Genomic DNA, 17,041 nt, shown 5'->3' with positions numbered 1-17,041 from the left:
TCCCATCCCTTTCTTTTATAAAAGAATTATCCAATAGCTGACTTAACACACTACTGAGACCTAGACACCAAACTTAGCGGCTACCCAGCATTCAGACAAGGGGAAAAAGGTATCCAGCAAGCTTTCCTGGGAAGTGTTAAAGTAGGGCCCAGTCATGTCAATCCACTAGAGATCAACTAATGGTTCCTGGTTAATATTTATTCTTTGGCCAGACATTAATGAAAATCAAAATCTTCCACCCTGCAATCCTGCAAAGAACAAAGTATGTGTCTTCCTTTTCCTTCCTTCACCTCTAATATAACTGCACCCAATACTTTGGTTCCAGAAGAACCAGAAATCTGAGCTTTAAAGCAGGAATGGGCTGTTGAGGAAAAGAAAAACTGGTTTTATCCAGTTCAACCACTGCCTTAGAGTCTTAAGATCAAAGGGTACTCTAAGGACTGAGACTCAGGTTAGGGAATGAAGTTAAAATACAGAGAGACCCAAAAGGTTAGTGTATTTATTCTTACTTGATTTCTGTCCTAAATCCTAAAAACAGAAAACAAAGCTAACTGAATCTGATTCTCTTTCATATCACATTCTGCAGAACTTCAAAGTGCAAAGCAAAAAGGTAAGAAAACACTATTGTCCTTAAAGCCTCAAAAGGCACTAAAGTTTATCATCAAAACCAGATCACAACCCCAAAGGGAAAACTCCCTTGGGTCATTAAAGAAGAAGTAAGAATTGAGCAACAAGACCAAACAGCCATTCCAAGTAACCAGTAATGACTATGATACAGAATTGTTTGAAGAGGCTGAATCATCGTTTCTTAGAAGATAAAGAGCAAACCATATACTTCACCCAAAATCCCACTGTGTGAGTCAAGTGATCCAGATCTTAAGAAGTTCATTTCAAAAGCTTAACACTGCACATTTCCCCTTCCAGCCACGCCTTGTCAAGAGTCAGATGTTGTATGCTTAGTACTGTTCCACAGCACTACGAAGTCTAACTGCTATAGACTTAGCCCTGGAGTATTCAGGCAAAGCACCTTTCCATCCCTGAGGTACAAAACAATCCTGGCCACAAAAAGATGTACATGAAATGTTCCCAAATCATGAGGAGTGCATTCACAGAAAATCAAAGCTTCTAAGCTCATAAAAGATGACAGCCTTCAGCATTGCTAAATGGTTATTTTATTCACTTGTAGTCAGGACAAGGCATCACATAAAGACAGATGCTGATTCTGTCATGTAACAATTCTGAGCACCTCTTTTCTGAAATACATCAAAAAAAAGTACGAGCAGGAACTTAGAAAAGTAAAACACAAACCTACGTCTAATAATCAGAGGAACATGCTGAGGGATAGAGGTAAGAGCAATTACAGATTTTGTAGGCAAATACACTCTCAGAATAAGGCAAGGAGGCAAGGGAAGAAAACTTATATGCAAATTTGTACATGGTATGTTGCTAAATTTGCTATGAACTTCCAGAGTCTCTGACAATTACTAGCTAAATAACTTACTGTGCACATATACAAAGGTATTCCAAAGTATAAATGAAGATCATCATCCTTTGAAGACTAGAAGAATTTCTTGGATTACAAGATCTAGTCAAATAATTCCATATTCTTCACACAGAAAGGAGAAGTCTTGACTTCCCTAAGCATATCACAATTGGAGAAGTAATCTGAGCTTCTCCCTTCTCATACTTATCTTACTATGTTAATAGGATTATCCATCATTGTCATGGAGTTAAGATACCTAGACTTTCCAAATTTATAACCATTTGTAGAAATCCTTTCCCTATAATAGTCACACTGCTATAAGAGATGAGAAATACTGAATATAATATATACTGAGAAGTATAACCTGCCAACAGAAAAGAACCTAAAGTCTGTAAAATAATTTAAAGAGGTTTATCCTGAGAAGAATATATGCAACCATGGCCCAGAGAGCCATGCCCAAAAAGTCTTGAGCAAGAGGTCTTGCCATGGTTAGGTCACAGCTTGGTTTTATACATTTTAGGGAGACAGGAATTACGCATAAGTAGGCATCCACTGGTTTGGCCCAAAAAGGCAGGACACTCAAAGCAGGGGATTACAGGTTATGGGTGGGTTAAAGATTCTTTGATTTGTAATTGGTTAAAGAAATGAAGCTTTGTCTAAAGGCTTGGAATGTTTTAAGTTAAGCAAGTCTGTTAATCAGAGACAAGACACCATACATATTCCAAGACTTAAGTGATCTGTTAAGTAAATTGATGACCTGCAGGTATGGTTTAACCTTTGTCTTACACGGTCTTAGGTTTATTAATGATTTTGTATCTTATTGTTAAAAAAATAACTCCAAAAGGAACAGGGCATACTTAGGCATGTTTGACCTCCCTTCTCACGGCTGGCAACTCAGCTTAACCAAATTGCAAAAGCTACTTCTCTAGAGATTTCTAACATAAAGAATGAAACAGGGACCTGTTTTATGCCTGGGTCTCTGACTGACCCTTAACCTATATAAACACCCTTTGGAAAGTCTACCTTTGAAATCACCAAGGAGCTGCTTTTAAAAACTGAAGTAAACAGCTGAGCGAATTTAATTTAAAATTAATATTTGGAAGAGTTTCAGCCTTTTTGATAATATGTTTAAAGTGCAGAGGGAAATGTATGCTTCCAATGGAAAATTACACATTATCTAGGACACCCCTCCAGGTTACCTGATTCTGATTATAAGGAAGCTATCTACAATTCTAAAAGTAGATAGCAATGCAAACTAATCTTCATCTATAAATATGCAAATTCTGTGAGGTCCAGTAAAGGTTCAACTGACCTCCCTCCCCGTAGGAAAGAAAGTAGTTTTGCCTCCACTTGTACATTAATTTCAATATTCCTGATCTATACACGTATCTGTTCTTTGGACTTGTCCTTTGAACCAGTTACAATAGCTGCCTGGTTTCCTCATTATGATCTTTCACGTGTGTTCGTTTTATATCTGTACAAGAGTCAGGATTTTATTTTGTTAAAATTATCTTTTTTTTTTTTTTTTTTTTTTGAGACAGAGTCTTGCTCTGTCACCCTGGCCAGAGTGCCGTGGCGTTAGCCTAGCTCACAGCAACCTCAAACTCCTGGGCTCAAGCAATCCTTCTGCCTCAGCCTCCTGAATAGCTGGGACTACAGGCATGCGCCACCATGCCCGGCTAATTTTTTTTCTATATATATTTTTAGATGTCCATATAACTTCTTTCTATTTTTAGTAGAGACGGGGTCTTGCTCTTGCTCAGGCTGGTCTCGAACTCCTGACCTCGAGCGATCCATCCGCCTCGGCCTCCCAAAGTGCTAGGATTACAGGCGTGAGCCACTGTGCCTGGCCTGTTAAAATTATCTTTTAACAAAAGCTAGAGATCTTCACAGTTCCCCAAACTCCCTCCAATCGCAAAAATGCTTGCAAACATAAAATTTCGTAAATAATTACAGAGTCAAAGAGTTCAAGACATCCTGAAAGCCAGTCACTGGGCTCCATATTGTCCAGTTAATAACCTCTGCTCTACAATGAATCAGAGAAGTAGTTTTAGCATTACAAAGGGTCCTATTATACGTGAAGTAAACCCAAGATCCCTGTATCTCCTGTAGGCAAGAACAAAAGAGACACTACTGGATATATCCATTACTTAAGATTCTGTAGGAAAGGCCCTAAACTGCAATAAAAAGTGCAGTTCTGATCCACACTACAACAGTGATGAAACTTGAAAACATTATAAGTGAAAAAAGTTAATCATGAAAGAGCACATACTGTATGATTTCATTTACTGTCCTAAGCAGATCTACAGAGAGTAGACTGAGAATTGCCTAGAACTAAAGACTGGAGGGAAATAAGGAAGTGACTGCTGAGCACTGTGTTTCTTTGGAAAATGTTCTAAAATTGATTTTGGTGATGGCTGAACAATTCTTAACACACAAAAAAACAATGTGTCGTACACTTAAAAATGCATCATGACCTAGCAATTCTATTTCCATTTGTGTTCACCAAATGTTCTCTCAGCTAAGACCAATCACCAAAGATTCTTTGGATTCATAGGTTTTCTTTAAAAAAAAAAAAAAAAAGGCCTTTTAAAAAAGCTTCTAAATGGGCCAAAGATAGCAGCAACTTCAATTCCAGAATTAGAGAGTAAAGCTCTGGATTCCAAATGAAAGCAATCATAAATATTTAAGCATAACTTGTCTAAAGGTGTATTTTTAAAGAATTTATAAACAGAATTAAAATAATGAAACTCTTAAAAAACACTATTTTTTCTTTGGCAATTCCAAGCATATACTACAGCAACTACCCAGATATCAGAAAAGGATAGTCACCTTTGAGAATTCCCATAAACTGACACATCATCACTACTCCTGTGGACTCTCTGAGAGTCATGTTAATGGGTCTACAGAAAGGCAGCTGTGGTGTCCTAGAAAGTCTATATTGGTAATCAAAAAATTTTAGCTCTCACTTAGAAGCTGTGTGACCTTTGGCACTTCTTTGCAACTGGATTTTGCTCATTTGCAAAAATATTATAGATGCCATTGCTACAATTTAACAAAGTTTTCAAGGAAAAAAAGATAACACTATCCACTCACAGGGTGGTTGTGAATATTAAATGAGATAAAGTAATAGACAATTCAGATAATATTTATTAATATTTAGTGAATCTGAATTCTGTGATAATAAATGTATTTTCCTCTCCTCTTGAGTAAATAGCAAGGAAAAGCAACCTTCCCAAAGTCCAAGCAAAGTCACAAAGGAGATGGGAGAGGCTGTAAGTTGCTTGATATCCATGCCCATGTTGTATTTTCTTACAGATGGTAGAAATAAAATACATCTTGTAATGAGCTGCTCCTCAGTTTTGTAAGAAAGATGTTAAGTCAACTCTTAACCTTCAACAATCTACTAAATCAATCAGAAGGTTGCAGTGCCCTCTTATCTACCTACAGAACAAGATTAAATCAGTTACCTACTGTGTTTACAGATCATAAACTTATGTTTTCAGTCATCCAAATAGACTGCTGTTGACTGCTATGGCGAAGACTCTTAGGAAGGCATTTGAAAATGATTTCAAAAAGGGCTGTGTAATATAGTCCCAGGCTTTCTTCTACCCTAGCCCAATAGCCGGACAAGAAGCAGGCCTACCATGGCATTCTCACAGTTGCCCTAAATCCCTTTCTAATAGAATTTGAAAATAGAATTTTCTATTTGTCTCAATTGTCTCAAAGACTCTGTGCCATTAAGACTGGAACTCAATACAGAACTGATCTATTCCTTTTTAGACCCACCTGCCAAAATGCAGTTCAAAAGAATGAACTTAAATTCTTCAGAGAAAGACTCCAAAGAACACGGTCTCTCCAATACTGAGCATAAAGTGTAAATATATCACAACAGCTACTTAGATTCTGAAGAGTTACAGACTATTATGATTTTAGCAACGGAATTAACTACTATAAATGTTGTTTTATAACTAAATTCTGCCTTTAACAGGGCCCTTTTAATACTCAAAAAGAACCAAACTTTTTTCCCATCAAATGTTTATCAATATTTACAGACTACAGAGAAGTAAGAATGCAGTAGGCTTCACTCTCTGGGAAATGACAAAAAAGGAAGGGCATTTCACATTTTTTAAAGTGACTACACAGCTTCAGGAAAGAGATCCCAGTGCTCTTGCCAATGTGTAGTGTGCAGATAAAAGAAATTTAACATTTGCTGCCCAAAGCTAAATCCACAAGTTATCTATTATGAAAAACCCTATGGGAGTATAAATTGGTACAACCACTTTGGAAACCTGTTTGGCAGTACACATTGCGACATAGCAATTTTATTTATGTTTTGTCTTTTGTTTTTAGAAATGGAGTTTGCTAAGTTACCCAGGCTGGATTCAAATTCCTGGACTCAAATGACCCTCCTGCCTTACACTGGACTTATTTATGTTTTATGTTTACCAAAAGATATGTTCAAGAATGTAGCTGTGTCACCCGTAATAGCCAAAAAACTAGAAACATAAATGTTCACCAACTATAGAATGAATAAATCAATTGAAATATTTAAACATTGTATTATACTACTACAGCAATAAGAAAAAAAACTATTGCTACATAAGAGCATGGCTGAATCTCACAGACACAATGTTGAGCAAAACAGCCACTCACAGAAGAGAAAATATACTGTGTTTCCATTTATATAAAGTTCAAAATCAGCAAAACAAATCTATGGTGAAAAGAATGATTACCTTTGGCACATATCAACTGGGAAGGAACATGAGAAGCTTCCTGGAATGCTAGAAATTTCTTATATCTTGATCTAGGTAGTGAGCACAGTGTACCCATATGTAAACATTTATTGACCTGTACAATTAAGGTTTGTGCCCTTTACTGCATGCAAACTATACCTCAAAAAAGAAAGCCCTATGATTCTTTTTAATTCAAAAGTGATTTATTAAAAAAAGTGATTTATTCACTTCATGGTATAACAGAACAAATCACTGATGTATAAATGACTGTGCCAGAATAATGGACTAGGAGGATTGTTCTGCAGCTTCTGCCTATACAACAGGCAATTCATTCATTCATCAAACATTTGTGGTTTGCCTATTTCATGACAAAAAGCTAAGGTAGCTACATTATAATATAAGTTAAAAAGCACTAGATAAAAAGCTCAACTTACCAGATAAGATGTAACAATTTTAAATCTGTATGTACCTAGTAACAAAACCTCGGCAAATACACAACACAAGCTAACAGAACAAGGAGAAAAAGATAAAAAATTGATAAGGCATATGACTTGAAGAGGCAGCCACAAAACAGGATGTTAATGGTCATCAAACAGTTAAAAGGATACTTAACCTCATTAGTAATCAGAGAATGCATAGGGAAACCACAATTAGATTTACCCACCTACCAGACTGGCAAAGTACAAAAAGCCTTATAAATACCATGTCTGTCAAGTTGGGTAGAAACAAGAACTCCCATGTACTGTTGACTGTAGTGTAAATTGTATAGGCCTCTTTAGAAAATTTTGGCAGTGTATGGTGAAGTTAGAGATGTATGCCCTTTACAATCCTCAAATTCCACTCCTAGGTATAAATCCCGGAAGAACTCTTGCACCTGTGATCACTTGTTATATACAAGAAATTTTGTAGTGCTAATGTTCAAAAAAGCCCTGAATTGGAAACAACACAAATGTTTCTTATAAGTAAAATGGATAAATAAATTGCAGTTTAGTAATACAATGTACCATACAGCAATGAAAATGAATGAACTAAACTACATGCAACAAGGAAGAATCTCACAAATACTGAGCAACAAAGGAAAATCACAAAAAATACATATAAATCCATTTACATCAAGTTAAAAAACAAAACTAAACTTAGGGATGCATACATAGGTGGTAACACTATTGAGGGAAAAAAAAAAAAAAAAACCAGCAAGGGAATAACTATTCTAAAAATCAGGATAGTGTTTATCCCCAGAGGGAAGGGAAGGGGATGTCTATAACAGGATAGGGCATATGGGTTTGGGGGTAAATGTTCTATTTCCTAACCTGGTATGGTTGTTTTCATTATTATGATTCTTTAAAATGTAGATATGTGCTTTATATACTCTTCTGTACATATAATAAATTCCAAAAGCATTTTAATTAAAAAGGAGGGCAAGCCCTTTTCGTCCCTTCCCTCTTCCTGCTGAATGAAACATGAACCTCATAGGTAGTGAGGAACTGTCTACTCCACATTTCACTTAAAGAAATATGGACAGGTGTAGTAGCTTACACCTGTAATCTAATCCTAGCACTTTGGGCAGCAAAGGCAGGAAGACTGCTTGAGGCCAGGGGTAAAGAAAAAAAAAAGAAAAATTCACCAGGCGTGGTGGCACTGCACCTGTAGGATTGCTTGAGCCTGGGAGTTTGAGGTTACTGGAAGCTACTATACGGTGATGCCACTGCACTCTAGCCTGGGCAACAGAGTGAGACCCTGTCTCAAAAAAAGCAAAAAAAAGAAAGAAAGAAATACATTTATATCTTTTAAAAATCTCTATTACTTTAGTTTTTCCGTTACATATAGTCAAACCTAATTCTAACTGATCCGTTCATTGATTTGGACAAATGAAAAACTTTCTAAAAATTCAAGCGGTCCAACGGTGGAAAGAACTCCCTGAGAAGTATTCAGCATGCACTCCTGACCGGGCATTGTGGAAGCGATTCCTAGCCAGCAAGAAAGCTAGACTACAGGGCTTCTAAATGCCCTTCAAGCAATTAAGATTCTAAGGCTACTACTAGAACAAAGCAGCTCTGGGCTTGCCAAAGCTGTGGCAACTCTTTGCCTCTGAATCTATCCTTCTGTTACTGTATCAGTGAGAACATTTCTTTTCTATAAAAATCAATACCCTAACCATCTTCAAGATTCTGCTTGAATGCTCTCTTCATTTGTGCCTTTTAAAACTAACTTGACCTCAACTTTGGCATGCTGGGTATTCTCCCTTTCTCCTCCAGATCCTCCATACAACCTTCCCTAACTCTGCAGTGTGCCTCAGGAGCCTGCCCTCTATGAATTAAATCAACCAGACTTCCTTAACCTCTGGTCTCCAGTTGGGCTGGACCAAGGGAAGTCTCCAGCAGGAGATCAGAGGGTGGAAAGAGATTTGAAGTATTCATTCCCTTTGATTCCCTTCCTGCTGGCCACTGGTGGGCAGTGGCTACGTTCCTACAGGGTCCCCCCTGCTTCAGCAGAACTCTCTCAGCATTCCAGAAACCACTCCCACCCCCCCCCCCTCAGGCCTAAGAGTAATAACGAATCCCCTGTGGCCAGCCCTGAGATGTTTCACCATCCCCTGTTGGTTTTCCTTAGCCCTGCCCAGCCTTTGTAAATAGGCCCTAGATCTCCTCAATTACACTGGTGAAGTGTACCAGGAGATGACTGACATATCCAACGAATGACTTTCAGCCTTCACTATTCCATCCTCCCAGATGGCTCCCCTCACCCCACAGCATGATAATTGGGTTCCATATATTTACACATAATGACTCACTACAAATCAATTCTCTATGGAAAATTCTTAACCCCTGGCTGATTCTCAATTCTCCCAGCAAGGTGTACAAACTGTATGTAATATTAGATTGGGCAAAACCTAATTAAGAAGGTAAATGTTACTAAAAATTCCTGACACAAACTGCAAAACTAAGCCAAATACTAGGATTTGGATTTTATCTATTTATAACTCCCCTTTTCATTAGATCAAAGGCTGGAGAAATTACTTTTTCATTTATAAGATTGGGAGAATGCCAAATACAGTGCTCATCCTATAATGGTCACTCAAATGTCAACAAAATTTTAAATGTCCTACCTACCAGTCCCAATGAATTTTCACTTTCTTCTAGCTAATCCTACAAACAAGACAAAAGGTGGAAATAATAGAAATGAGCTTTTAATGTCAGTATTTCAGTTTATTGAGAAACAAAGCATCCCTCAAAAAGATTCCAGGGTCAAAGACAAAGCTCAAAGGCCTGGAAAGATTAGATTTCTGAACCCAAAAAACAAAACTGAGAGAGGCTTGCTGCTTTCAAAACAAGAAAAGAGGACCATAGAAATACTGCAAAGCAAAGCATTTCTTAAGAATTTTGCTCTGCTGCAGAAGGGCATGCTGTCCACGCCCTAATACATATTCCAGAGCAGCAGGACTTGATCCCTGGGCAAAATAATGCCAAGTAACACTGCAAGAGAACCATTAAACTGCAAGGAATGACTCATTCCCCACCCATATGAAAGCACAGACTCCAAAGATACCCAATTATCTATGTTAAAGAACTTTAGAACAGGGTTTCTCAACTTCAGCACTACTGACGTTCTAGGCCAGATAACTCTTGGTTGTGGAGGACTATGTGCATCATAGGATGTTAGCTGGACACCTACCCACCAGATGCCAGCAGCACTCCTCAGCTATGACAACCAAAAATGTCTCTTGACATTGCCTAATATCCCTGTGGGGCAAAATCACCCCTGGTTGAGAAACACTGCCCTAGATAAACAAGTATCACTCAAACCCCATCCAGCACTGCTAGCCTATACATGCTAACTTTGATTCATCTATGAATACCAGTTAATTTATTCATCATCTTTGGATGGGAAAGAGAAAAGCCACCTACGGGGTAGACTTGGCTTTATAAAGCACCTTTTCCTTAAAAACTACAAGTATTTGGCAACTTGCAAAGTGATCCCACCCCCTGGGACTGAGGATGACAACATGGATAAAAATGAATGGTTACCACAGTGGAGAAAGTCGGCTACAAAATCCTCAGACTTGAATTCCCTCTGAAAGCACCACAACTCTCAGCAGAGGAACACATGCACTCACTTCACTCTCTCTGAGACCTAGGTAGAAAGTATTACAGTCCATGACATGTCCGATAGGAGCAAAGGGGAAAAGGCCAGCTAAATACCCTAACCAAATGTGGACAAAATTAAGGAATGCACTGAGGGCTGACAGCCGGAGCTCCTCAGTCTGGATTCGAAATTTGTTATCAAAAGACTCCAGATGATCTTCAAGTTTTCCCTCATGACATGCTGTCCACACAGGTGGTTTTCAACTCCATAACCCAATGCCTTCTTCTTGTTACAAATATCTTGTAATGAATGCCCTTTTACTATTCTGAAGTGAAATTAAAACACTGCCACATTAGAGCTACAAACTTTTTTTAATTTCAATATAATTCTCTAAATGTAACATAAGGGAAAATAAACAAGAACATTTTATAATAAAACACATATTTTCAGACAAGACTACACTAGGAGACAAACGATTTTCTTCCCCCACTTTCAAAGTACACCTCAGATGAGGGGCCACCCACCCCTCCTGCTCCATACAAACCCTGTCCCATCAATTGCAATGGTCAGCAACCTCTGTCCCCTGCCAGAGGCAGTGTCACAAAGTAGGTAAGAGGGAGGGCTCCACCACTTAATTGCTGTGGTTACCCTCTATAAGTCGAGTTTTTTATCTATAAAAGGAAGATACTAGCATATTTTCCAAAGGGTTTTTGTGAAAACTGAGTATGTAGAGTATCTATTCCTACACCTAACATGTAACATATGCTCAATGTTAGCTGCCAGAGTTAAATAATTATTCCTGAGTCTATCCTGCATTGTTTCCTAGCTTTTGTTCAAATTATTCCACTAGCAGAAAGGATGTGTGACTGGATATTCATGTATCAGAAACATTTTTAAAAACCTGTGTACAACATAAGAAGTTGCAGCATATGATTTCTAAGATTATTTCTGATTCTGAGACTATATGAGATGTTACACTGCACTGAGGTTATTTAGAGAACAGAAAGAACAGAAAGCCTTCTTCTCAGTTGGAAGGCCAAGAACTCCTCTTACACACCACATAAAATAGTTAAAGAAACACCCTGAACTCAGATCATGACAGTTTAGTGTCCCATTGAAAACCCAGCCCTGGTCATTGGTTTCTTACCATTTAGCCCCAAATAGCACATTGTAGTCAAGGAAGGGTGACAACTTTTCTAGTGAAAGCGCTTCATGTAACATGTAATGTCATCTTCAGAAATAATTGCCAAGGGCCACTCATATCTATAGAGCAACAAGCAAAGTAACACTCCTAAATATTCTAGATTATCAAGTGAGAAGTGAAAGGTAGTAGCAACAGCTAGAGAAATACCTCAAAACAAAACTGATTTCAAAGTTCATATTCTGAATAAAAGTAATAACTGCTCAGACTGTTCAAGTAAACCCATAAGCCCAAGAATAAGCACACCTCTGTGCATGAAGAAATATCCAACACACATACAGGAATCTATAATTTACATAAACATACTGAGCTATAAGAGGAAAAACAGAAACTTCCAATTGTTACAAGTCATTCTGCATTAACCCTCCAAGATGCTAGGAGTAGTTACCTCTGGGTGATAGAATTATTGGAGTGGGGTTGGGGAATTTGTTTCTTTTGTTTATTCATAGTCTCCAATGTTTCGATCATAGTGCTCTTGTAACAATAATTTAAAATTATATACGGCTATTTATCCACTGAAAATCCATCAAATTTGAGGCAAGAAACTATTTTAGGTAAACTTTTCATTGGGATCTGTGGATAAACCAAGTATTTATCTATGTTTCTCACACAAAACCTAAAATTATTCTTGTTGCCCGCCTCAAATCAGAATGGATTACAACTTAGTTTCCCTCTCCTTTATTCCTCCTACAGACCTGACAGGTTTTGCCACTATAAGAAGGCAGCACCAGGCATGAGAAAATATCACTACTAATTTTTGCCAATTTCCCTGTGACAACAACCAACTCTCTGGGGATAGTAAGATAAGGAAAGAGAAAGGAATTGTTTTTTAATCACTGATTTTGCACAAAGAGATATACCAGACTCACAGAAATAACTTATTAAACAAAACTAAACCCAAACACTTCTTCCATATTGCTAATCGAAAGCTACGGGCTCGCCACAATTCTCACACTGAAGAGCCCATACAGAATCACAAATGTCTCAAGAATAAAATGTCATTTTGGTAAACACTCATTTGACAATGCTATTCTCCCTGCTCGGTGAACAAACAGCACAGAAAGATCTCAGGAGGGGAGGAGAAAACAGCCTCTACCAAAGCAGGCATACTTCTCAGCCCAGCAAAAGAACTTAAATTCAGACTAGTTCAATCCAACAAGCATTTGTTAATCATTTACTATAATCAGAGCACCATGATAGCTGTTTATTCATCTCTAAACAAATAAGACATGATATCTGCCTTCCAGGGAATCATACTCTAGTCTGGGAGACGAGCACTTAATAAAGACCCTGATAAAACATAATAGAGGTTTTAAAAGTGCTCTGGTAGTATGGGAAAGGAGAGATTAAAACCAACTGCAAGAATTTTGAAAAACAAAGCCAGGGGAGGTGGCACAAGACTGTGCAGTCCTAGCTACTCCAGAGGCCGAGGCAGGAGGATTGCCTGAGGCAGGCAGCGAGTTCCAGGCTGCAGTGTGCTGTGATGGCCCCACTGCACTCTAGCCCTGGCAACACAGGGAAGGAAAAAAAAAAAAAGGAATTTTGAAAACGTTTCTTCAATAATGTTTAAGTCCTACATATACTGTATTCATATATTTAATTCAGTCATTTATTCATCCTGATCAGTAATCCAAAATAAAAGGTGGCAGACGTGCAAAGCTACCAAAAGTAAGCATCAGCGGTGAAATCTACTCATTCTGATCCTTTGGACTAAAAATAAAACTTAGGGGACAGGTGCCTTCTAGCCAGGAGGATGTCTGGAAAAAACTCACCAACGTCAGAAGGTCTGTACTGGGCATCTTCCTCTTCCAGCCGTTCCTTCGGCCCTCCCCTTTTTCAGTGTCTGTAAAAGGTAACCAGGTTTGTTTACTTCTAAAGCTTTAAACTGTCTCGCCGGCCCGCCTCGGTTCGCCAGAGCAGCCAAATTATGGTTCTCTCCCTCCTTTGAAGGCTCAGATTTCACTCGCAGCTATCACACTCAACCCCTACAAGCCAACCCAGCGAATCGGAATCCGGCTGCAACTAGGTATCCCTCCCACAGCTGATGAAACGAATCCAGACCCAGACTCCCACAAAGCATTCCACCCCGGGAGACACTGCGGGGAACGCCCGGCCCGCCCCAGAGCGGGGTCCGAGCCTCCAGCCCAGCCCACTCAACCTGACCCGGGTCCGGCCTCCCCCGGACTCCCCTTCGAGAGAGACTGGCCTCGCTCTCGTCTCCACCGCTCCCTCCTCGGGACCCTGCCCTTGCGTCTGGACGATCAGCAAGTCCCGGCTGACCGAGCCCACTCCGACCCCGCCGTGGGAGTGGGCTTCCAGGCCCGCCTCCCTCTCGCTCCGCGGCCTCCCTCCGTGCACTCGCGAGCCTCGCGCTCCTCCGACCTCGGGCGAGGCCCCGCCCCCTCGGCCCGAGCCCGCCCCAGGCCGCACCGCCGGCCGCATCTGCTCACCCCTGACCCCGCCTGGCCCTCGCCCTCTCCTCACGCCGGGGCGCCGACTCCCGCCCGACCCTCCCGGTCCCGGACCCCTGTCCTCCGCTCCCCAGCTCCGACCCTCCCCGCTCCTCCGGAGCCCCGGGCGGCCCTTCCACCTCCTCACGTCGGAACCAGCTCCCCGCTCCTTTCCTCAGGCACCCCGGCTCGCCGGCCCGGCTCCACCTCCCGCGTCCCTCCCTCCGCGCGCGACCGACTCGCCGGCCGCAGGGTTCGGGTTCCTCCTGCCGCAGCCGAGATTGGAGGCCCGGCCCCCGGTGGCCCCGCCCCTCCCCTCCTGGAAATGGCTCCGGCGGCGCCGGCCAGGCTCCCAAACCCCGGCGTGCGCGGCCCCGCTGTCGCCGGCCGCGCGCACGCCTCCACCGCCCCCCCTACACACACTCACACACACACGGCGCATGCGCGCCCTCTTACTGACCCGGCCTGGGGCGGCAGTCAGGCCCCCCTGTGCGTGTCTCATCCTGTCCGGTGTTGAGCTGCTGTCTGCGCTGGGTCACCAACTTCTCTTTCCGGTTACCTTTTACAAAACCAACTTTCTGGTCACATTTGGTCACTTGGAGCCTGTGAGAGAGTCGGCCTGCAGATCATTGTACAAATTGATCCAAAACAACCACCCAGATGGGTCTCCAGAGGCGGGATTTGAGATTTTATTGGGTGACCCTTAAAATTTATTTGCCCTTTGGCTCCTTCCTGGGTTCAGAAACTTGGTTTTTCCATCGAGGTCCGTGGAGCCTGAAGAAAGGCGGTATGACAGCTCACTTAATGAAAATACCATCCACATCCTCTCCACACCCCACCCCCAAATTGGGGAGCAGAAACTGCAGGTGTCGGGTGACAATGCACTACTACTTTATTTTCACCAGCAATGTTGGGAATTCTCTGTTATTCAAGTGAAAGGGCCCACCAGGATCTCAAAGGTCACCTTCATTTCCAGATGAAAACCCTAAATCTCAGGTTTTCCATGACTTGCCATGGAATCCGTGATGTCACAACACTGATTTGGTGAAAGCCGAAGGCAGCGCGGTGACTAACTGATAAGTGACCTGAATACAGTATTTTTTCAATGTACTTTTTAAGTGACACCTAGATGGAATCTTGAAATCTTTCAAACAAAAGTGACACTAATGAGGGTACCCAATTCTACTCCTTGCAAAATATTGTCATGACACTAGAATTAGGGCATCATCATCACTACCATGGTTATCCTCACACAGTGCTTTTGGGATGAGATTCCTTGTTATCAAGCTGTCCTCCTGTGCACGGTCCATCAGCACTTCCCAATTTCCTGCCAGGATGGTTAAGGCCCTGAAGGAGTCAAACTTCCTTTGGACTTCCTCACCTCCCGATCAGAGCTCCCAGACATCTCTACCATCTGGAGCCCCTGAATCAGGCCCTGACACCCCCATATCCTGGCCACCCTCACTGCTGTTCCCCAGCAAGCATGCTTCTCAGTGTTGAAGGGTCAGAAAATGTTCTGGAGCCTCCTGCCAATGCCTACTTATCAAGAGTTATTGACACTTTAGGATTTCAGGCGTGCCCTCCACATTCTTTATCTCCTTTAATTCTTCAGATCCTAGGAACTGCACACACACACCCCTTCTTAGTTGCCACCCCCCATCCTTTAATCTAGAATCTGTGCACCCCATGACTGCAGGGCAGGGTCACATCTGATTCCTCCCAGCACTCTGACACACAGCGTGCAGTCTGTTCGTTCTTCCCAGATGCACAATTCGACTCAACCATATCAACTGATCCTTACTTTGCCTGTACCTTTCATACAGGCCCTATTTATGTCCTCGCTTGCCCAGGTCAGGTGACTCTCATCATCTCCCAACTTGTAAACAAGGGCACTAAGACCAGAGAAGATAATGATCCTCCCAAAGACACACAAGCAGGACGGGATGGAGTTTGGATGGGAAGCCGAGGCTTTGCACTTGGTAGGGAGGATCTCAAATATGCTTGTTGGTTAATTACAATCAAAGAATGTGAGAGCTAGAGGGGCCTTCAGCTATTTGCCAGCTCAAGCCCAGAGAATACATACGAAGAAACAGAGGCCCAAAGAAGGATGTGACTCTTGCATGTCCCAGCAGAGCTCAGACTGGAACAAGGGTCTGGGCTTGCAACTCTGAGTTCATGAGGCTGTGGGGTGTGTGTGAGTGTGTGTGTGTGAGAGAGAGAGAGGGAGAGAGACTTCAGGCTGCCTTTCTCCCCTACCCCATATTCCCTCTGACCACAGAACAACATCAGGAGGCACTTAGCTGGCTGGTGGAGGCAGAGGAGGGGTTGTATGGAGCTTCTATACTCAAAGTGCGGTTTCCTGAGAGCAGCATTGACATCTCCTGGGAGCTTGTTAGAACTACAGGTTCTTAGAACCCCACTCCAGATCTCCTGAATCAGAATCTACATTTTAACAAGAAGATCCTCAGGTGATATATTAATATATGCACAATAAAGCTTGAGGAGTAATTCCCTAGACACCTGTATACAGAGAAGGCACAATGGTTTCTTTTGGGGGGCGGGGGGGAGATGGGCTCTCTCTTTTTTTTTTTTTAGGACAGAGTCTCCCTGCATTACCCGGGCTAGAGTGCAGTAGCTATTCACAGGCGTGATCCATGGCTCACTGCAGCTTCGTACACCTGGGCTCAAGCAATTCTCCTGCCTCAGCCTCCTAAGTAGCTGGGACTGCAGGTATGCACTGCCACGCCCAGCCAGAAAGCACAATGGCTTTATTAATGTTGTGTGTTTGTTTGGGATGATTTAAGGAAGTTGATGAAGAAAATGGATGCGGGTGGGGCGAGGGAATGAACTAATGCTCCCTATGTTGTCCTTTGGCACCATATCATGGCACCTTCCAGGATAAACAAAGATTGGGAGGGGTTGGAAATGGCTATGGGACCCAGCTCGGTGCTGAAATTCCTGCTGATAACAGAGGACTTGGAGGGGGGTAGTGTGGAGAAAGATGTCTGGGATTTTTTTCCTCTGTGGTTTCTTTAATTTAGGCTGAGAGGATTTCTCTGCAGTGCTTGCATCTGCATTGTTAAAACAA

General features: G+C 41.7%; 1 protein-coding gene across 4 annotated transcripts in view; it reads right to left on the bottom strand.

Annotated features, from left to right (window-relative positions):
* The window catches only part of SGPL1 (sphingosine-1-phosphate lyase 1), a 56,771-nt gene extending 42,544 nt beyond the window's left edge, over positions 1–14,227 (bottom strand). The window contains exons 1-2 of one of the 4 annotated variants that reach the window (XM_045567993.1): positions 14,094–14,227; positions 13,276–13,346 (exon numbers count right to left, since the gene is read on the bottom strand). In XM_045567993.1, the coding sequence (XP_045423949.1) occupies positions 13,276–13,302 (27 nt within the window). In that variant the 5' untranslated portion in view covers positions 13,303–13,346; positions 14,094–14,227. Of the gene's footprint in view, positions 1–10,244; positions 10,320–11,449; positions 11,471–13,275; positions 13,347–14,093 lie in introns of those variants that run through there. The other 3 variants (XM_045567995.1, XM_045567996.1, XM_045567998.1) reach the window with 3 other exon arrangements.
* Between the last annotated feature and the right edge of the window lie 2,814 nt (positions 14,228–17,041).

Source organism: Lemur catta, chromosome 14 (genome assembly GCF_020740605.2).
Source record: "Lemur catta isolate mLemCat1 chromosome 14, mLemCat1.pri, whole genome shotgun sequence".
Classification (NCBI taxonomy): domain Eukaryota; kingdom Metazoa; phylum Chordata; class Mammalia; order Primates; family Lemuridae; genus Lemur; species Lemur catta.
Note: the sequence above shows the minus strand (reverse complement) of the source record. Positions and strands in the feature narration are given on the sequence as shown.